Raw genomic sequence first — 23,185 nt, 5'->3', positions numbered from 1 at the left:
GTTGGAAGAAGTTGTCAAGGGGCAGCTCAAAGTAATTTTTTTATGATTTTAATTTTTGAACAATTCATCTTGATTCATAGTGAAGACAGATGGCTTATGCCATCATCACATCAAATAAAATGGGAACCAAGAGAAAATTTTATTGGCTTTAAATTTTAAAACAAATGACAGACTCCATTTTTCCTTTGTTTTCTTGTACTGCTTGAATATTTTGCTATGCAAAAGTTTTATGAATACCTGTAAGCTGTATGGGTTTACTGAATATTCAAATAACATTTTAAAATAAATGCCTGGTACTGTAAGCCTGGCTGACAACTCAGATATGGGGAGGTAGTAGACCCATATCGGGAACATATTTCTGATAATTAACTAAGTTAAAATAGGAACAAAATGCCCTCTAAACACTTCTGCTTATACCCATAGACAAAAATAGCCCCCAGTCTTCATCAGAGAAACCCCTTCTTACAATGAGAAGTAGTGAATACAGAGACTTATGGGTAACTCATAGTGAGAAATGTAGGTGACACCCTGGCCAAAATCTCTTACACTACCCCTCTAAGGTTCAGGGGATTTGCAGAAAAGGGAGGAGGAAGGATGTAGGAGCTGAAAGACAGGATGAAGGGCTATGAATCTTAGTCCCTAGATTTGACACAACCACTATGGTCATTAACCCCCACCAACTGTATTACCTGCACTGGGCCAATGCAAGACTAGCTCTATAAACAGTCAATCAAGGAAGGGGAGTGTACCAGCTGGTTTTGCATCTAGGCTAGGTAGAGTCATCAAGAAAGGAAGCAGCTTCAGGTGAGGAAATACCTCCCATGAGATCCAGCTGCAAGGTATTTTCTCAATTAATGATCAATGGTGAGGGCACCAGCCCATTGTGGGTGGTGCCACCCCTGGGCTGGCACTGCAGGGTTCTATAAGAAAGCAGACTAAGTAAGCTAGGGAAAGCAAACCAGTAAACTCTACCTCTCCGTGGTTTCTGCATCAGCTTCTGCCTCCAGGTCCCTGCCCGGCTTGCATCCTGACTTCCCTCAATGTTGAACACCAATCTGGAAGTCTAAACCAGATAAACCTTTCCTCTCTAACTTGCTTTTCGATCATGGTGTTTTGCCAAAGCAATAGAATCCCTAATTAATGTCTTTATCAAACATTAGTTCATTATGAATATTTGGATCATTAACCAATTTGAAAACCCTCTCCAATGACTCATAATTATCTTTTTGTTGCATTTTATGATTAGATATTTACAAACATAAGAGAGACAGAGAGTGAGATTGAGAGGCTATTTGGGGTTCTATTGTACTCCATTGCTCAGGTGCAGGTACATACATGCAGTGTAATTCTGTAGCTTTACTAAAGGAAATTGGGGGGGGGGGGCTCTGTGAAGTAATAATAGTCTCAAGAATAGCTTAGCTCAGTCAAGCAGCACATGAGGACAGAAAGGCCGTGGGCTGAGGAACGATCTCCCAGGAGCATGGTCATTCAAAGCAAGAGTAAATACTAAGGGTTTTGGTGGGTGTGGTGTTTAGTGTTCTTAGTTAGCCAATCAGACACACTTATTTGACCTGTAGCTATCTACTAGTGTTTGGGTTTGTGATTCAAAACTTTCTAAAAGGAAGGTGACAAACAGGAAGCTAGGATACAGACCTTTTAACAAAAAGACAAAGAAAAGAAAAAGAAAAAAATCCATAGTATGAGAAACAAAAGAAGAGGAAAAACCAGCCTAGAGAATGAAAGAAAAATGTACTTAACACTGTCAAATACCTCTGAGAGAGCTGGGCAAGATAAAGGCTGAAGGTCACACGTGCCTTTAGAGAGAGCATGCTCTGTTAAAAGGGGTTAGATATCAGATGGCCTTCTGCCGAGGACTGGGTGACTCTCAGAGATGAGGGGGAATGAATGGAGACCTCTGCCTCCGAGCTTCAGAGTATTAGAAAGGAGAGAGATTGAATCTCCCAGCGGTGAGTGAGAGAGTGATCAGTTTGTTTGTGTTTGGATAGAAGTCTACAGAGTGGGCAGAAAGAGACAGAATCAGCAATGAAGACAAGGTGGAAGCTAAAGGACAAACGACAGATAATGGATGCCAAAAGGTCTCAGCCTGGGGAAAAAGGATAAAGTCAAACACAGGGCCTGCCTGAATAGCAGGAAAAAAACTGATCCTGCCTTAAGATTGGAGGAAAATAAGACTGTTTATAGAGAAGAAATTGCGAGGATTCACAAGTCATTTCCACACAATGACCTCAATTTTCTCGTTAAAATAGTAGGTGCCCTGAGAGTTGAAGGGGGGAGATCTGTAACTTGAGTGGGGTGAGAATCCTAAGAGTGTCTGGCTGCAGTCAGCAGAGATGGATTACTGGATTCTGCTCAGCGACTAAGTCAGATTAACAAGCAGAGTAGCAGAGTCAGCATGGTGGTATGGTTTGCTCCCATGGCACCTACGAGAGGGTATAAGGGTAGAGCAGAGTCATGGTAGTGTGGCTTCAAGATCTTATGATCTGGGTAAGAAGAACAAGAGGGAGAGCAATGTGGAGCAAGCAGCTAGTGTACATGCCAAGTCCCAACCTGCCAGGGAAAGAATATGGGAAGATCAGTATGGGAAGAACACTGGATGCTTGCTACATCTACAAAAAAATGGGGGATGGGTGGGCGGGGAATAAAAGCATTGCCAGATTTCTTCTTTATCTTAATTTTTCCCACCCTTTTAATGCTCAGGCTTACGATTTTATAATACACATTATAAATACAAAATCAGGAAGAAGCCAATAACAAGAAATTTAAAAACACAAATGATCAAACAGCAGCATTGTTCACTTAAACAGAAGCCAGGCTTTTTAACTAACGTGATACTTCAGAGGGGAGAGCTTGTTGTTTGGTGTAGATAAATCTTTGAGTACCTAGATGCTAAGGTCTGATTGGTGATTCTCAGATGTGGGTTATTTTGGTTCTGTGAGACAATGGGCAATGTTCAAAAGCCTTGTACAGTGGAGTACGAATATCGGGTAGTAAGGAAGTGATACTAACACTCCATAAAGCATAGAGTCCCATCAAAGGTGTTAAACAGTGGTGAGATCAAGAAGCATAGATTAGGTCAAATCTGTATTAGAGTCACAGAAGAATAAGGAATCATTTGGGTAATTGAAGAGAAAAGAGATGAAAAAAGAAGAGAAAGAGAGTGAGGCGCATGAACACACCAGCTGATGCCAAATTGAGCTGTATGCATGCAGGGCTGATTTGTGAGAAGAAGCACGATTCTCCAGGGAGTTAGATATGGGCCACATGTTTGAAAAGGGTTCCTGGGAGAGCGTATATGTCAAGCGTGCTTTGGGGAAGATGAAATCAAAGGAATTGAAGAGAACCCATTTGCTCTGGCAAAGTCACACCTCTAAGTACCCTTGAATAAACGTTTTCATATGAATGTGGGAAAAAGGTCTCTGTTGGCTTGAAATAAATCTATGATCTCAGATACTGCACAAGAAACCTTTGCTTTCTTTCTAAGGTTCTAACAGTCCTCTGCCTTGCACAATATCTCCTTTCTTTTACTTTTAATTTTGGTTCTCTCAACACAGACAGAAGTGGCGTTGGTGGTCAGCTAGAGCTAGCCATTAGTTCTCCCTACACCAGGGAATAAACACTATCTGCTATAGGTTGATTCAGATAGCAACTAAACAAACATCACCTCACTCAGTGGTCCTTTCTCCACTGCCATGCTGGAATCAGTTTCCTCGGTAGATATGCTATGACGGCCAGTATACGAATATTTAGGAAGACTTCAGGAATTGTCATAATACCGTTTGGCTTTTTTGCTTATTGTAACTGCTGGTTTTTTTGGTTTTGTTTGTTTTGTTTTTTGTTTTTTGTTTTTTGTTTTAATCTGATGCATGCTCCCTCTGTGTAGTAGCCCACTCAGGATGGCCTAGACTTCAGTAATAGATGCGGATATCCAGGAATTTGTGCTCTCTGTGACTCCATCACCAGCCTGGACTTCTAGCCTTTGCAGAGTCCACTCTGTGCTTTTATTAGCCTTCCTTGAGAAGCAAGTAGACCAAAGGTGTATCACATCAGGTACAGTCTTGGGATTTTGTGATCCCTCTCTGCTTTATTTATTTGAGTAGCTAAATAGCCACATTGACTTGAAATGAAGTAAAATTGGCATAATTTTTCTGCATATAAAAAAATGCTAAGCTTTTCCCTTTGTGTCCAGTTTAGTTCAGTCTGAATGACTTTGGGGATGTCAATAGATAAGATAGGATATGAAAAATGGGAAGAAACATCTAGACCTTACACATCTTCATACCCATGTAGGAAAATCCCAAACAGATTATCATGAAGGAGAAACTGGCAACTTAATTGGTGATAACCAGAAATGGTCATTTATGCCAAGTCAAATAGTTATAGCCTTTACATTTTTAATAAGTGAACAGGTAAATCTGTATCCAATTGCATTTTATTACAGATAATGAATTGTTAAAATATATGTACAGAATATGTTATCCTTTTAAAAATAATATAATCTTCTTCTTGAAAAATTGAGGAAGATATGCATGTGGTTCACATTAACGAATTCATCTCATTGGTAATGTTTTAAGAATTTACCAGGGCTGGTGAGATGGCTCAGCGGGTAAGAGCACCTTCTGCTCTTCAGAAGGCCATGAGTTCAAATCCCAGCAACCACATAGTGGCTCACAACCACCCTAATGAGTTCTGACGCCCTCTTCTGGTGCGTCTGAAGACAGCTACAGTGTACTTACATATAATAAATAAATAAATCTTTAAAAAAAAGAAAAAAAAAGAATTTACCAGCAAGTGCTGGATCTTATCTGTGATATCTTACTTGTTCTCTGTGAACAGGAGGAGCATCACATCAGTCTCTTGTGGAAACCATGCAGTGCTAAGTTGCTGGGGTTTCCTAAAGATTCCCACCCTGAACTTTTACCCTGTATCCTCCTTTCATTTCACTTGGAGGCAGTCACACCGTCAAACACAACACAGAACTACATCACTTCTTACCTATATTATCTACCACTAGCATGTAATTTCTACTGTGTCAAGCATATTGGTATGTGTTACTCACTGTTCTTTCCCCACTTCCAGGCACAAACACAATTGTTATATCAATGAATTAAACTAATTTTCTAATGATAGAACGAGGTGTGGGGTGTTTTCATTGACCTTTTTAATTTTCACCTTGTTTGTTAAAACAGGCTCTCTCTGTTTTTCTGGCTTACCTGAAACTTGTGGTATTGACCACATTGGCCTCGAATTTACAGAGACCCACATGCATCTGCCTCCTAGTGTGCTAGGTTACAGGCTTCGAAGGCACAAGCACACATGGACTCCCTTCAGCTTCGCAAAATGTAACGTTTTCAGTTATTTCAATATTTTAGTTTTAAGGGGTTTTGTTTGTTTGTTTGCTTGGTTGGTTGGTTGGTTGGTTTTTGTTTGTTTTTTTCAAGACAGGGTTTCTCTGCATAGCCCTGGCTGTCCTGGAACTCACTCTGTAGACCATGCTGACCTCTAACTCAGAAATCTGCCTGCCTCTGCCTCCCAAGTGCCAGGATTAAAGGAGTGTGCCACCACTGCCTGGCTTGCTTTAGTTTTAAAACAAACAAACGGAAACTCTCCTTGAGAAGCTCCAGTGCACTCCTTGAGTGTATTATCCACTCAGTTGGGATCTGCCTAAGATCCCTTAGGAACTCATAACATCCCACACCAGGGAAACTTGTGAGCCCTTCTCAGTCACTGCGAAATGATCTGAGTCTCTAGTGAGGGTGATAAAGTTGATGCAAATAAGGTAACAAAGGGAGTTGGTGGGGCCACCTCTGTTAGTTTCAGGCATGTTTGCATAACTATTTTCCAAAGCATTTAATTTGTAAGTGCACTGACGAGCCTTCTCTTCCTCACAGTCTCTGAGTCCTTATATTTGCTCTGCCTAAAGAGCTGCTCTAATTTTGTAAAAAACAATCCCGTGAGTACAGACTGAAATAGAGCATGGTTCTCACTGGTATAAAATCTTGGGTTTGGGAGGCTAATGAAAGACATTATGTCAAAACATGAGTAATCTCCAGATAATTCCCAATTTGCTTTGGATTTTGTCATATACCTTCTTATAATCTAGCTTCGCTTTTAAATCATGTATTGAATTAGTAATGAACTTAGCTCTAGGTAACATATTCATTGGATGACCATTGATAAGAGAGACCATATCTTACTCATTTTCAAATAACTAAGGATTTAATTCATTGATTTACATATGGTAAATCCTAAATAAATGAATCACCTTTTAGATGAACAAGAAAAATCAGACAGCAGACAAGCCAGAGGAAATCAAAATAGAAGCTCAACGGTACTTAAAATTACAGTCTATGAAAATTGGTCTCACAATCTCAATGAGGAAGGAATCATCTACTGTGTGAGTGTATCCCATCATGGTGAACATTAGCCCACACTGTAATTATAACTTTGAAGTGCAGTTTATATCAGGTATGATTATAACAAGCTGTTTAACAATAGCTTAGCTTGTTTTCTTTACCAGCCTTATATGGTAGAAATGATACCCAAGACATTCTGAAGCCTTCAAAGGAATCGCCATTTCATAGATGTCAAATTTTTTTAACAAAATAAATCTTATACTTTTTTTAAAAGGCAGAGAATGAATTCGCTATATACCTAACACATATACATGCATACATACATACACACACACACACACACACACACACACACATACATGCATTCACACATGTGCATACACATACGTGCATGCCTGCACACACACACATGTACACACACATGCCCATACACATGCACACACACTCACACACACATTGCTTTGTGAATGTCATACACCATATCTTGATCATATTTATCACCAACTCCCCCTCACGATCCTTCCCAGATGCCCCCTCTATGCCTCTGTAATGCTCCTCGTTTTTTTTCTTAATTATTCAGAAGTGACTGTCTCACAGCAGGTGCTTGGTTCTCTCACTTTTATAATCTTTCCACCTTCTCTCTTATAAAGTGCTCTGAACTTGAAGTGCAGGGTTTGTGAAACTAGCTCTCACTAGCTCTGGTTAGCGTGGCATGTATGTTACAACAGGCTGGACTCAGAGAGCCACCTGCCTCTGCCTCCCAAATGCTGGGATTGAATGCAAACATACATCACCGTGTCTGGCTGTCAATCTAATTCTATAATACATAAGAAATTAAGTGTGTAGACATGGCTAATATTCATTTTCATGTAGTTGGTGTTATTTTCTAAACACGAGAGCAGTTGTATGTAGTAAAATATTCATTTTTTTAAAAAAATTACCCCTAATGGAACTAAATACTACAATTCTGATATGTATAAACTTTCAAGGATCCCAAAGATGTTTAAAATATCTACTTTAGGAGCTGGAGAGATGGCCTAGTGGTTAAGAGCACTGGCTATTTTGCCAGAAGACCCAGGTTCAATACCCAGAACCCATATAGGAGCTCATACCTGAATACAGTTCCAGAGTTTCTGACACCCTCGCAAAGACATTTTTCAGGCAAAACCCCAATGCACATAAATAAAAAGATATATATGCATTTTAAGTAAGAACTTTTTGCTTCCAGTTTTACTTTAGCAATCATAACCTGGGACAATGACATAGTTATATGCTATGTTTGAAAGCGTGAGAATAGGAATGAGGGCACCTCACCTTGAGATCTCATGAACTGCAGTATCCTCCGAAGAGCCTACGCTTCTGAAAATATCCTTTCAGTCTGTTGATATCCTCTTATTTTTTCCTAAAAAAAAAAAAAAAAAAAAAAAAAAAAGGAAACCAGGTTTCAATGTTACATAAGATTCTATTTTCAAAGAGTAAAATTGACTACAAGATGCAAATGTATTTGTTACATATAGAGAAACCATGGGAATCTTGAAAGATACATAAGGCAATTGCTATAGAAAAGGACAGTATAGTGCATATAAGAGAGTGGAGTAAGAATATTCTAGAAGGATGTGGTAAATTTCTAATGACTACTTTGACTCATTCATTAATATGTTATGAAAAACATGTTAAAGATATATTTGTTTTGTTAATCCACTTTACATTAGATTATAAATTCTAACCACTAGGAGATTCATATAGATAAGACAAATTAAATTATTGACAAAATAAGCTTTTGATGGTTGAAAATTACAGTGGCTGAATTTTCTTTAATTTGCTTACATCAAACTATTTAATTAAGAAATTAACTCATGTATATGCTCAGGTTTTAGAATAACTTGGGCTTCCCATAAACAAACAAAGGCCATAGATGTAGCCTCAGTACTGGAGTGAGTGTTTAGCATAGCAAAATCCTGAGTTCAATTTCTAGTACCACATAAACATGAATTCTTTAGAATAAACATCTATAACCAAGTCTTATTTCTTTCGAAATTATATTTTATTATGCATGTTTAAGTGATCAGTGCAACAGGTTTAAAGAGGTGATGAAATCCTTGCAACAATGATTTTTTATTTAATCAAACTGTGTATGTAATCATTTCCTCTAGATCATTAATAAAATGTTATACCCTCAAATGTTTAGAAAAATATAATGCATAAAAGAATAAAAACTAGCAGGGCATAGTGCTGTATCTAGAATCCCATAGCCAAGTAAAATGACTATTTGAATCTAGGGAACTGAGTTGAGAACAGTAGGCTCTTCACATTCTATTTCATAGTTGCACTTGCATGGCCAACAGCCTCTCATATCCAAAATGTTACAGATACAGTAAAAGGGAGGAAGAAGGGAAGGGCAGCTTGTCTCCTCTGGCTTGTCTATTTTTTTTTTCCATTTGAGGATACACCATCAAAATGTAAATTTATATTTTTTATTTTTATGTATGTGGCTGTGAATGGTATAGTTATTTAATCTGTACTGAGAATGCCTCTGCCACCTGTGTACAGCTGCCTACAGAAGAAAGCGAAGGATGAGTCTTAGGAACTCAGATCACTGGACAAACAGGAAATACTGCTTTTTAAATGTATTTTTTAATTATAACATAATTACATCATCAATTTGCTTTCCCTTTCTTCCCTTCAAAGCCTTCCCCATATCTAATAATGGCTTCTTTTTAAAAAGACTGTTATTTTATATATTTGTATATATACAATATATAATATAATATTTATATGTAACCTGCTCAGTTTGTTAAATGTTATTTGTATGTATATTTTCAGGAAGGACTATTTAGTATTGGATAACCAGTTGGTACACTCTAAGCCACCTTTCCAGGCCCAGCACCCCTATCAGTCCAATAATTGGTCACACTAAAATCCTAATATCTTAGAAAAAAGGGTTTCTAGGATGGGTACAGTAGAACTCCAAGATGAACCTGAAACATCATTTAGTTCAGAAAGAAAGGAACACAAAATATTCATAAATATGTTAATAGCCAGGCAGAGGTTACAGCTTCATGGTAGACCATCTGCTTACCATGGATTTAATCCCTCACACCAGCAAAATTGAATAAAAGTCAACAACTGTCAGAAAAATGTTAGTAGCCCAAGTTGGAACAATGTAGGTAGTACAGATTAAGTAACTATACCATGCACTCATAACCCAAGGAATAAAACCAATATAAATGATTCTGCAGTGAAGTAACTAACTAGAAAGTGCCAGAGAAGAAAAACCTTCTTACAATGATTTCCAAATGACACATAGAGAGGCACAGTCTGACCCCCAGTCCTCACAAAGAGGTGAACTAGGTTAGTGAGAAAATTAAAGTGAGGCTGTGGAACTGCGCGAGATGAAGAAGGCTAATGATCCATAGCATCTAACTCAGCGTGCTGTCTCAACTGGATCCTTGGTCAGAAAAAGAATATTCATAAATAAACTGTAAGCTCTGGTGGGAGCTGTTTAACAGTATTATTCCTGGTGATATTTTCTTGGTTTTGACAAAGTGTGTCAAGGTTAGGTAGGAACTTCTTACTGGGGAAAGCTGGACAAGTCATCCGAAGGAAATCTCTTTGCTTTGTTTGCAAATTCTCCATGAATCTAAAGTTATTTTAAAATAAAATGGTTATTTCGTGGATAAGAACATAGCTCAGTGGTATAGTGCTTTGCTTAAAGTATATGAGGTGGGCGGGGTGGTAGTGGCTCATGCCTTTAATCTCAGCACTTAGGAGGCAGAGGCAGGTGGATTTCTGAGTTCGAGGCCAGCCTGGTCTACAGAGTGAGTTCCAGGACAGCCAGGGCTACACAGAGAAACCTTGCCTCGAGAAAAACAAAAACAAAAAAACAAAACAACACAAAAGTATATGAGGCACTGGGTTCAATTCTTAAAAGAAAGAAAACTGGACATGGCAGCACAATTAAAGGCACATGCCTTTAATCCTAGCACTTCGGAGGCAGAGGTGGGTGAATCTCTGAGTTCGAGGCCTGTCTGATATACAAGAGAGTTTTAGGACACACAGAGCTACATAGAGAAACCTTGTCTGGATAATGAAATGTACCAGAAGGAAGGGAGGGAAGGAAGGAAGGAAGGAAGGGAAGGAGGAAGGGAGGAAGGACGAACCAGCACGTATGTTATTACTGGTGCATACTCAAAGGACTCTGCCAGTGTCCACACAGAGAAACTTCACCACAGTCAAATTATGGAACCAACTAAGGACAGCCAGGGCTTTGTTCCTGTCAACAAAGGAAAGTATAAAGAGAATGTTGTATCTCCACACCGTAGAGGTTTGTTTACCCATAAAAAAATGGTGTTTGTTAGTAAATAGATGAAACTGGAGAACAACTTACTAAAAACAATAAAACAGATGTAGAAAGACAAATATCACATGATTAACACACCAACGATTCAAGGCCTTCTAAAACTTATAGAACCATCATACATATGAACTCACAGAGACTGGCTCTGTGAACTTACAGAGACTGTGTATGTATGAGCCATACATACACAGGACTTGCACAGATCTAAACCATATGAAGTCCCAGCACTGAGAGGGGAAGAGGACACAATCCCCATCCTCAATGCATAAGCTATTTCCAATTGATAACCAATTGCGAAGGAATAACTGGTTTTCTCCAATGGAATATACAAACCACTTTTATTTTATTTTATTTTTTTAAAGATTTATTTATTATTATAAATGAGTACACTGTAGCTGTCTTCAGACGCACCAGAAGGGGGCGTCAGATTTCATTATGGGTGGTTGTGAGCCACCATGTGGTTGCTGGGATTTGAACTCATGACCTTCCGAAGAGCAGTTGGTGCTCTTACCCGCTGAGCCATCTCACCAGCCCCACAAACCACTTTTAAGGGCTGGCTGTCCCATGCCCAGGAGCAGATGAGCAATACAAATTGAACTCAGTGGCATCTACTGGAGGCTCTTTGTCTCATGATGCTTTGCAGGATATTTCTTTCTTACCTTACAGGTCTTCTGCATACATAATACAGTGTCCAGTTTTGAGATTTTATAGGATTCCTGCATTTGTAGATGTGTGGCTCAGTGTCTATATGTATTTCTTATGCTTTGTCATTGTTTCTTTTCCTTCTGATTGTTTGTTTTGTCTTATTCTAGTTTATCTTGTTTTATGTTATTATTTTTAGATGCCTGTTTGTTTTCTAATGAGGGAGAAAGAAAGGGAGTGAGTTTGAGTAAGAGGGGCAGTGGCGTTAATCTGTGAGGAGGTAGGAGAGGGGAAATGGAAATAAATATATTGCATGAAAAATCATTTTCAATTTAAAAAAAAAAACAGGAAAGAAAATCTTTCTTCAAATAGTAGGAAGCCAGACATGATGGTACAGACCTTTAATCCCGGCACTCGAAGAGGCAGGTGGACCTCTGTGTGTTTGAGGGGCAGGATACACATAGGGAGTCTGCATAATAGACAGGTCTACAGAATGAGTTCCAGGACAGCTAGAGCTACACAGCCACAGAAAGGAATAAATAACAGTCTTTCTGATGAAATTATGTCCTTATCCTTTCATACTTTGTGTCAAAGTAAGATGTAAGAATTATGTCAAACGTTCCTCTGTAGAAAATATCCGGATGTACACATTTAGCTTTCACTTTAGGAACACTGCATGCCGTGGGAGGCAGAAGAGGTATATACAATTAGGTAGTTAGTGTAGCCTCCTGCACATATGCTTGGGACACCGTGCAACACATTCTTCCCATGTCAAGAATAAAGTGAAAAGAAGGAGCCATTCTAGATATCACATAAGGAATTTCACTACAGGGGGCTTGTTTTGTTTTGTTTTTGTTTTTCTGTTTTTTCAAGACAGGGTTTCTCTGTGTAGCCCTGGCTGTCCTGGAACTCACTCTGTAGACCAGGCTGGCCTCAAACTCAAAAATCCACCTGCCTCTGCCTCCCAAGTGCTGGGATTAAAGGTGTGTACCACCACTGCCTGGCTCTACAGAAGGCTTTTTAAAGGAGACTTCATAATAAAATTGTTTTTGCTATGAAGTAAACAATAAATCTTGAATGAAAAGAGTTTTAAATAGAACTATAGAAATGCAAATTCAAGCATCAAGTGTTATTGTCATGACAATGTAATAGTCTTTAGAGCTAGAGTCTTTATGTCTCACATCCTTCACTTTGGGAAAATTACTCGACACAAGTTTCTCCATGTATTAAATGAATATATGACCTCCTTTATGATTTTAGTGAAGCTGAAAAGACTTCTAAACCATTTAACTCACAACAAAATCTTCATACACCATATCTCTTATTCAAATAAAAAGCTTTTTAAAAAAGAAATACAGAACACGTATTATAAATGTTTAGATTACCATGCTTATTTTCTATAAGATCAAACATAGTATCGTGATGACCATGTTTTTCTTCATCCTTTGTTCCCAAGGCCTGAGTCAGTGAAGAATGCATAGCCTATAGAATGGTCCTCTCTTAGGTTCAGTTCAGAAAACAGAGTCTTAGAAAGTAACCTAAATGAAAAAAAGTACATACATTGAGCTTGTTACAAAGGTTTTCATAGAGTTCAGATGCTGAATTGTGGAACAATGCACCGTCCCAGGAAACTTGGTACAGTTGAATGGGTTCAGAGTCCCCGGCACCCGGCCTCGCACCCTAGGTGGCTCCCTGCTCCCTACTAGATTTCTGGCCTGGAACACGTGCCACATTTACACATAAGGAAATGTGACCTGTAGTCACAAAGCCCAAAACATGCTAAAGTGGCATCTAGAGGCCCCGAGGATTTAGCTAGTAAATTTCCCTTCCCAGACATTCTTCCTTGCAAACGGTGTTTAATCTCTGGTCCATCCCGAGAGGTTGGTGTGCACCCATATTCCAAGATGAACAGTCAATAAACGGTATGGGAAAACAAGGACCGTCTCTTTCCTCAAAAACCACCGTGGGGAGCATAAAGAAAGCTTTTGACGAAGGAGCTGCTGCCTAAGGCTCCCACAAAAGGCCTCTCTGAGCTCCCAGACAATCTTGGCTAAACTAAGGACTTCTGCTTATGGGCTAAGCCAAAGTTCCCACGCCAACCCGGGCTTTTGCTTGTCCTCACTCTGCAGGCTCACTACTCGTCCCCAACTCCACCCGACCAGTGGTGCCTGGATGTCCAGGAGTTTGGGAGCCTCTGGTCCCTCACAGGCCCTTGGACCCCCTGACACTTCATTCCCAACTCCTCCCCATCAGTAACTGAATGCCGGGAGTTTAGGGAAACCTTGCTTCAGCCTCTCACATCCTAGGTGAGTTTTCCCAGCCCCTGAGCCTTGTCTTGACGCTTCCCTAATGCCCAGCACCCAGTGGTGGAAGACATCTCACAACCCAGCAGTGGAGCAAAACCTGAACCACAAACTACCTGCGTTTTGCCTCCCCAGCTGCACTTCCACACCCCAGCGGCAGGACAGAATGCGGACTCACACGGAGAAAAAAAAAATAAAACAGGGAAAGCTAAGAAACTCACAGGTTAGCAACACAAGGGGGAGGTCACTACCCATTGGACTGCAGTACACCCTAGGAAAGGATCATCTAAGGTGCCTGGCACTGCTGAGTAGGTACCAGATCTTTGCCAAAGTTGATCTATGGATTGGGGCTGCTGTGCCCATTCCTTTCCCCCTGCCTCCACTGTTCTCCAAGTGCCTCTTACCTGCTGAACCCAGCAGGCATGGTTACCTAGTAAGCTGGTAGGCACAGAAATAGGGAAATGTAATTCATAGAGAAAGAGCAAAGTTCAGCTATGAACACTACTGACGCATTACAATAATTTTAAACAACTGGGGCCAGGAGTACAAGAACTTAATGCTACATGTGAACTCACAAGATCTGTGAGTGCACGTACAAGACCTACATTAAATCAAGCTAGACCAGGTACCAGCATGAACGGTGGCAGAGGAGGAGGACTTAGGAACGCGCACCGTAACCGAAGGGCTTTTGGCCACTGTAGGTGGCTGGGGGACAAAGAGTCCTTTTTCAGGAATGAGGCCCACCCATGAGAGACTATGTATGGTCCCCTAAATCACTGAAGAAAACCCAACTTCACCCTTCAGAAGAGAGCCATGATACAGTGGAGAAGAAAGCACCAAGCCCAAGATCACTTTTGCCTGGTGGGATCTTATCTCTGTAGCTTGTCTGTTAAAGTTCCATTGCATAGGCTTCCTGCCGCTTTCAGTGCAGATTCAATATAACCCTAGGTATTAGTTCTGAATAAAGAGGTGCTGGGACAAACATCCAAAGAAATGAAACTAAGTAATGGACTTAGTTATACATTGCCAACAAGAGAAGGCAAGTTAACACGGTTGTGTTGGCAGGTTGTCACTGACCATAATACCATCTCTTTTATCTTTAAATAGATTATTTAAGTTTAAAAAAGAAAAAGGAAAAGAAACAGAATATAGAAAGATAATTTCTCCTTGTCTTTTACACAGGCGAGCCACTTGTAGTCTCTGATTTGTGTCTGCTAAATAGACTTCAAGAACACATTTATGCACCTGACGGAGACATCAAAAGACAAATTCACTGCAAAGATGGAAAAGTGCAGCTAAAGCTAATCTGTGGCTACGGAGGGAGAAATGCTCAACAGAGCAAGGCTGTGCTCTCCTCCCTAAACCTACCTTCAGGAGAAATGGAGAGATAGTATGGGAAATAAACTGACAAATGATTTGTCACCTAACCACACCTACAAAAGCACAGAAGGTGGTAGAAAGAACACAGCCTCGCTCTACCCATCCCAACACCGCATCTCTGCCCTTCCGGCAACGCTGAACTTCCTTTGCACCACTGCTGGTGAGTACAAGTCCCAGGAAGAAAGGTGCATAGGGTTTTCTTAATAGAATTGAAATTCTTGGAACCTGAAGTTGAGTAATCATTATTGTTCCTTTTACCTGGGAGTCAGATCTTAATCAGTTTGCAGGAGGAAGGAACTCTGAATCTCTGGCCTTTCCAAACATGTTACTGTTTATGGTTGCACCTTTACCAGGCTGTAGTTCCTTAGATACAAAGGCTAACTTTTTCTCTACAGCATATAATGTAGTAGCTAAAAGCTGTATTTTTTTTTCCAGAAATGATTCTTTGCACCCACACATATGTACACAAAAGAAATTAATTAATATGTGATTTAATGTTTTTTTTAAAAAATGATCATTTTCAAAAGAAGTTTAAATGCACTTAGATTGTAAGAATTTTATATTGGAAAAATAATTATATCCATCATTTTAACAATTAAGATAAGATGACCAAATGCCCTGATAAGATTTTTAATGAGATTTCATAGTCTTCATTAACCTAAAACTCTAAATGAATGAATGAGTGAATGCATCTTTAATATAGCACAAAGTAATCAATGGCCAAATGAAGGATGTTCTGTGGAAATCACTTTAAGTTAACTAAAAAATAAATAAAATAAACAAACATACCCATACCTTTCCTCATACTAAAAATAATCTGTCAGAAAGTCAACCTCAAAATAAAAACAAAACACATTTAAATCTTAATAAACACTATGAATAAAAGTATAAAATTCTACTCTCTATAAAATGATAGATAGATATAATATCAATTTTTTGGAATGGAAAGACAACATAAGATTAATCTGTTACAAACATACCTATCTATACTTGTGTATGTCTATTTAGCAAGTCAATTTGGGCAAAGTATGGGGTAAATAAATATTCAAATATTAAAAGTGAACATATAAATTGGTCAAGTTTTATATCAATCTCTAAAGGTTTTCCCTAAGGTTTAAATGTGAGCATGTCATAACAGTAGTGTTAAGTGATGAATTCTAGAAAGAGATTACAGGGGTAGGAAATATGGGTTAGTGATTAAGAATACCATTTTCTCTTACACAGGACCTGGGTTTGACTCTAAGCACCCACATGGTTTATAGCCATCCATAACTCCAGTTTCAGAAGATCTAATAACCCCTTCAGTCCTCGACAGGCACCAGCCATGCATGTGGTGCACATACATACCTGCAGGCAAAATATTCATACTCATGAAGTGAACTGGATAAATCTTTAGAGAAGAATTAGAGGAGGAGGAAGAGGAAGAAAAGAGAAAGAAGTAGTAGTTACAATACAAGACCACAGACAATCTTGTTAGGAAAAAAACTATATGATAATGACTAGACAAATATAGAAGATAGATAGATAGATAGATAGATAGATAGATAGATAGATAGATAGATAGATAGATGGATATAGATGGTATAAATCACTCATAATTCCAACACCCAGAGAAAATAAGTTTACTTTTCTTCATATCCCAAATACAAAATTCACACACACACACACACACACACACACACACACACACACACACATACACACAAAACAAAAATGGTGGAGCATATAATTTAATGAAAGTGTTCAGCAATGTGAATACATCTCATACCAATTGATCTATTTATCCCACTGACTTTGTCACCTACAAGGCAATCAATGTCATCACATTCCCAGAAATTATTTAACTACTTGCAAGACATCTAGGTTATATATATTTTTGACATAAAAATATTTCAAAAATATTCTATAAAACTAAAATTGTTTTCACATCTCTATTTTTAAGAAAATGAATATGAAGTTTGGTTAAGTATTCTTGAAATATATATACATATATATTTATGTGGAAATGTAAATAATCTGAAATCTTTACTTCTTTCTAAGCCAAAGTAAGAGTTGCCATAGAAACTGCAAATGGCAGAAATTCAGGCCTGACACAGCATCAAAAGAAAAAGGAGAGAAAAAAATAATGTACCAGCTCATTTGTAGAAATCAGGACTAATTTCATTGCAAAAAATGACCCATATTTAATTTTTTATTTCATTATTTCTTCCAAACTAAGAGTCTTAAAAGTAGAATTAATGCCAAATTCTGATATCAAAGCTTACAGTACATATGCCCTTTAAGATGTAGGAAACAGCTGGGCGGTAGTGGCGCACGCCTTTAATCCCAGCGCTTGGGAGGCAGAGGCAGATGGATTTCTGAGTTCGAGGCCAGCCTGGTCTACAGAGTAAGTTCCAGGACAGCCAGGACTACACGGAGAAACCATGTCTTGAAAAAAAAAAAAAAAAAAAAAACAAAACAAAAAAACAAAAAAAACAAACAAAAAAAGTTGTAGGAAACATACATATTAATTTTCAAATGAAATACAAATATTGCTTTGTTTAAGAGTAACTTTCAAAACATGATTTGAAATGAAAACACCTATTCTACCCCATAGTAGTTTTAAAAACATTATCTCCTAATCATGGAACAAAGTGTATATTCCTTGTACCTGAGGTCTCTCTGGGTGACAAGTTACAGGACCCAGAACAAAATGAACCTGGCCAAGAACACCCTCCGTTTCACCTCCAACCAGGAGGACACATGGTAGAAGTGTCTACTGTGTTAGCATCCTGCTTCAACTTCATCTGCCTTCATGGAACCTTGAGAATTTTCAAAAGCTGGACTTAGTGTTTTGTTGCTTGCTTTGTGTTTTGTCAATTTTTTAAAATTTATTGATCCCTATCTTGAATAAGAATATTTTTGGAACCATTAATATGTGGTGATATTCATTAAGATCTCCAAATAATAATAATCTTCTCCTCCTCCTCTTGTCTCCTCCTCCTTCTTTTTTTTTCAGGTGACTTAACAGTTGATGTGATGGTTTGAATAGGTATGGCCACCATAGACTCAAGAGTTGGAATACTTGGCCCACAGGGAGTGGCATTATTGAGAGGTATGGCCTTGATGGAGGAAGTGTGTCATTGTGTGGGGCTTTGGGAGCTCATATATATGTTCCAACTATGCTCAGTGTAGCACACAGTCTCCTTCTGCTGCCTATGGAGCAAGATGTAGATCCTCACCTACTTCTCCAGCACCATGTCTGCCTGTGTGCTGCCATGCCTGCCACCATGTTAATGGAGTAAACCTCAAATGGAGTAAAGGTGTAAGTCAGCTTCAATGGAATGTTTTCTTTTATAAGAGATGTTGTGATCATGGTGTCTCTCCACAGCAATGGAAACCCTAAGACAAGGGACTATTTGAATCATTTAATACTTTCATTCAAATTCTTAGAATTGTCAACTATATGGATGAATCTTTACTAGTACTTCATTGTTGCATTTGCAACACAAAATAAAATCAAATACAACTGACTTTACTGCCATTTTTAACTGATTTGAAACACTTCTCTACTTGAGAATTTAACGTCATTGAAAGGAAATGAATGCTTTACATGTTTGTGCATATTGGTCTTTGCTTTAGCATTTACTATATTTATGATTGCTCTTTCTTTGTTATTTTACAAACTACATTTTTAACTTGGTTTCATCTAGGCATAGAACTTTGTGTGTCTGAGACTTATTTAAGTTTATTCTGTGACGAAGTGTTGTCACTGAACATGTAAAACTTCCAAGACAATGAATATGAAGCCTTCAAACATCCAGAGATTATTCTCACACACTTCAAACACACACACACACACACACACACACACACACACAAAGATTAGATAATTAAAAAAAGTACTTCCTAAAAGTAAAGCATTACATATTAAATCATGTACAGAAATTGCCACAAATGACTCTACTTTTCTAAGCAATTCTTTTCTGTATTCCCGTGAGCTGTCAGGAGCATCAGAAAGCCTGCCCTGTGCAATAAATTGTAAAGCCTTTAGAGAATCACTAAGACATTTGCTTCAGGCACTGATGCCACCAGCAGTGTCGTTATAAGCAGTCAGTCTAGAGCTAGTGAGTCTCTCATTTCCAAACCAAACCCAGAAGATCATGGCACCGGGAAGATGGAGATTAGAATTTTAATCACCTCACTTCTATTTGGGTCCATTTACAGCCACAGTATTTTTCAGTCAGACAATCAGTCACTCGGTACTTGTGGCCACCCTTAGATGATCTGAAAGGAAGTATACGGTGGCTGAATAGAAAGAAAAACAGGAAAGTTAGGGGACACAGAATGGAATAGAGTCTGTCACCCAGGAACCCATCTGAAACCTATTGCCAGTAGAGAAGCAAGAATTCTAGCATGTGATTAACTGTATAAACCCCACTCTATCCAGATACACAACTGTAGTTTTCTAGGAATTTCATGAGAAACAGTACTTAAGAAAAGGACACTTACTAAAAGCCCTTGTGTAATCCTCATACTTCAGGCTTTACTTTATGGAATTAGAATTCTACCAAGGCATCTCCCTGTCACCTCACTAACTAAGAAAGAAAAAGGGAAAGTGGTTTCTTAGCTGTCTTTTGAGATATAACTTAGATACACACACACAGACACACACACACACACACACATATGCTACTTTAAGACAATTAATTATGACTATTCCTGAAGGAGCCAATTCCCACACTTGGGCATGTCTTACCTGTGTCTAAGTATCTTTGTCTTAGGCCTTCTGCTCAGAGTCTCTATTAAAATTATCTTCAATAAAACTCCTAAACTGGGCACTGGTAGCACACACCTTTAATCCTTAGAGTCAGGAGGCAGAGGCAGGTAGGTAGATCTTGGAGGGCAGTGTAGTCTACAGACTGAGATCTAGGACAGCCAGGGCTACAATGGAAAAACCCTGTCTCAAAAAACCAAAACCAAAAATAAAAATAAAAAAGCCAAAAAAACCCCCCCAAAACTCCTGTTTCTAACAACAATTCTAGCAATCAGAATTCTAACAATTTCAAGGATTGTTTTCTGAATTTTTTGTGTGCCACAAGACACAAATTTCAATTGGGTTTTAAGTCCCTAAAGATTAAGAAACCTTTTGAGTCTATGGATAGTAACAGTATGCTGCCTCTGTCCCTGACAAATGACAGATCTGACTCTCTATTGAGAGGTTTATAAAATGTAAACGTCCTGAGATTTATTTGTAAACAGATTATCCTGCCAGAGAGAAACGTTTCGATCACTAATGCGAAGATGGTGTCATTAATATTTAATAACGACTTTAATTATTCCCTGAATGAAATAGTTACAAAATCAATCCACCTATAAACACCCCGAGTAAATAATACATGTAGGAAGCTGGGAACTTTTCAACTATAAAGCTAAGATCTCATGCTAAGAAAGCCTTATCCTTCAGTTCAAGTGAGAGATGGTACTATCCCCAGCTCAGCATGGCCCATACAGTTTGCTTTTTCACTGCAGCTGACAGAATTAAAACCATAGCTTCCATATTCTACATTCCTTGTCACAGACACACCAAGTTCTGTTTGAAACTTGGCCGGGCTATGCTTTTAAACTTGATGCTGGCTTTGAATGATTTGTCAAGGTTTAGAAAGAAGAAACTAATATAAAAGCAGACTTTGTACCTCTCCATTCGAAAAATATAATTATTCCATTTAACGGGAAGTTAGAACTAAGTGAGCCCAACTGAAATCCGAGAGGAGCCGGCTTCTAAAGTCCTGAATTAGGAAATGAGTGAAGCTGTGCCCTGGGGTTGAAGAGAGAGACAGATAGTGTCTGTTTTCAGGGAGGTCCACATGCCCATCTTCCGTTGTCACAAAAACGAGGTGTGGGAAGATTGTTATCTGTGGAGGTGATGACGTAACACTGGATATACCAGCTCCTGTTCAAGATTCCCTCTGGGTACTTCAGCTCACCCACCTCTCATGGCAACGTTCCTACCATTATCACAAGTAGCATCATGTCACAAGGACAAACCAATTTCTTTCATGTAAATGTAAAACATGTTTGCATTGTGACATTTCCATCAATGTCAGTGACACACGAGGAAAGCCTGCCCGTGGCTTTCAGGCAGAAAGGGGAAGCGAACTGTCATTTCACACTCGGCTTGAATTCTTGCCCTGCCATATTTTATTTTATTTATTTAATTTTTTTTTTTGGCTCACTTACTTTTGCCAAAAGACTAATTCATTCTACATCTCAGAGAAGTTGCCAGAAAAGAAGCAGCCATGTCACTGTCTTGATGAGTTGGTTTTCTGTACTGATCAATCAGTCATGGAAGAAAACCATCGAGAGCTGCAGGGTTGGGTGGAAAGGCAGGGTGCATGGGTAGATGTTAAAGTACTCTACCACAGTTCACATTTTTATGCTTCTCAACACCGCCTCCGTGGTCTTGGCTGCCCTAGCTTTAGAGTGAGAGTCTAAGCAGCTGCTCTGAAAGTCACTGCTAATGTTCTACAGATGAGATTCAGCAACTACTATTGCCTTTTGTCTTAACCTGCACCAAGCATCAGGTCCTCTTAAAGAAAGGAACTTGAATGTATAGATTTTCTTCTCCTATCCCAGCTTTGGAATTAATAAGGGTTCGTGTTTGAGAGCAGACTGAGCCCACAGGGACAGAAGGTACTCAGGGATTGCATCTGCCTGCTCTTCTTCAGACTCCTGATGTGACTGCAGTCACAGTTCTCTATCCCAAGTTACCAAATGATAAATAACAACATTCTCTTCCAAAAGAGAATCTGTAAACATTTTCAGCAAGGTTTACAACCTAAGATTTCTCTGAATACAATGGGCGTGAGTGTGCTCTACCAGCTGTGGGGATGGAGAGGTAACGGCATAGTTGGGATCATATATCAAAATATTTTTTTAAGATTTATTTATTATTATATGTAAGTACAATGTAGCTGTCTTCAGACACACCAGAAGAGGGCATCATATCTCATTACGGATGGTTGTGAGCCACCATGTGGTTGCTGGGATTTGAACTCAGGACCTTCAGAAAAGCAGTCAGTGCTCTTAACCGCTGAGCCATCTCTGCAGCCCATCAAAATATTTTTAAGAGATTCTCCCCACTGCTATTCTTCCCGGAAACTGTTCAAATGCCCAGATCAACTACTGAACCTCCACTCTCTCTAACCTTCGCTATAGTGCCAGAGCATCATGTTCATCCGGAAGGCTTCTTAAACCACATCTGTAAGATGCACCGGTGCTTAAATGAAAGGCACAGGTACTTTGTAAATGCATAAGCCTCAGAAATCAATTGAAGTCTTGCATAGAGAAGTCTTGAGATTGATTTTCCAGGACAGAACCAATTTGTGAGTTTAGGAGGTGCACAAGATAGGCAAGGATGTTGAAAAAAATTGGAGCTTATTAAAAAATATGAGAGAGGTATGGCACTTGTTCTTCTGTACTACTAAATTAGTATTCTATACTGTGAGATGGAGCTACCTCAGGGAAACTACATCTTAAATGATGATGCTTTTCAGAAGTGGCTAAAGGGGAAAATGATCGAGAAACACTGGACAGCTTCTCTACTAGGCCCAAACTGAAAAGGAGACTCTCTAAGCACAGAGAGGGGCTATTGTTAGGGTGTTCCCCACAGTCCTGTCCACAGTACTGCTTTTTTAAGGATGTAAGGCCAGAGCAAGCAAGGTGGGAGCAAGCAGACCGGAGCTCACAGCCATCTGTACAGCTACAATGTACTCATACACATAAAAATAAATAAATAAATAAATAAATAAATAAATAAATAAATAAATCCTTAAAAAAAAAAAAATCAGTGGTGGAACACTTACCAAGTATGTACAAAGCCTAAAACTTCGTACAAAATTTGATGTTTTCAATTCTTGACTATTTTAATAAGGATGGAATATGCCCAAATACAAATTATAATTCTTAGATCTTGAGCAAGAGGTAAGGCACAAAAATTGAATTTTTGAGTTCACAGAGATATGTATATAATGTTAGTAGGGATTTTAAGGATGTTTCAGTGAGTTTAAAATCCCTAAGTACAAAACTCCCTAAGAACTAAAATAGAGAAGGTAGAAAAAAATCTACATGCAAATCACATTGTATTATTT

The 23,185-nt window shown here is 38.8% G+C and overlaps 1 protein-coding gene across 2 annotated transcripts in view; it reads right to left on the bottom strand.

Annotated features, from left to right (window-relative positions):
* Csrnp3 (cysteine and serine rich nuclear protein 3) overlaps positions 1–23,185 on the bottom strand; it is a 196,284-nt gene that overhangs the window by 156,465 nt on the left and 16,634 nt on the right. For both annotated transcript variants that reach the window (XM_031370475.1, XM_031370476.1), the window contains one exon: positions 7,689–7,776. In XM_031370475.1, coding sequence (XP_031226335.1) covers positions 7,689–7,701 — 13 coding nt within the window. In that variant the 5' untranslated portion in view covers positions 7,702–7,776. The remainder of the gene's footprint in view (positions 1–7,688; positions 7,777–23,185) is intronic.

This window comes from Mastomys coucha, unplaced genomic scaffold (genome assembly GCF_008632895.1).
Source record: "Mastomys coucha isolate ucsf_1 unplaced genomic scaffold, UCSF_Mcou_1 pScaffold15, whole genome shotgun sequence".
Taxonomy (NCBI): domain Eukaryota; kingdom Metazoa; phylum Chordata; class Mammalia; order Rodentia; family Muridae; genus Mastomys; species Mastomys coucha.
Note: the sequence above shows the minus strand (reverse complement) of the source record. Positions and strands in the feature narration are given on the sequence as shown.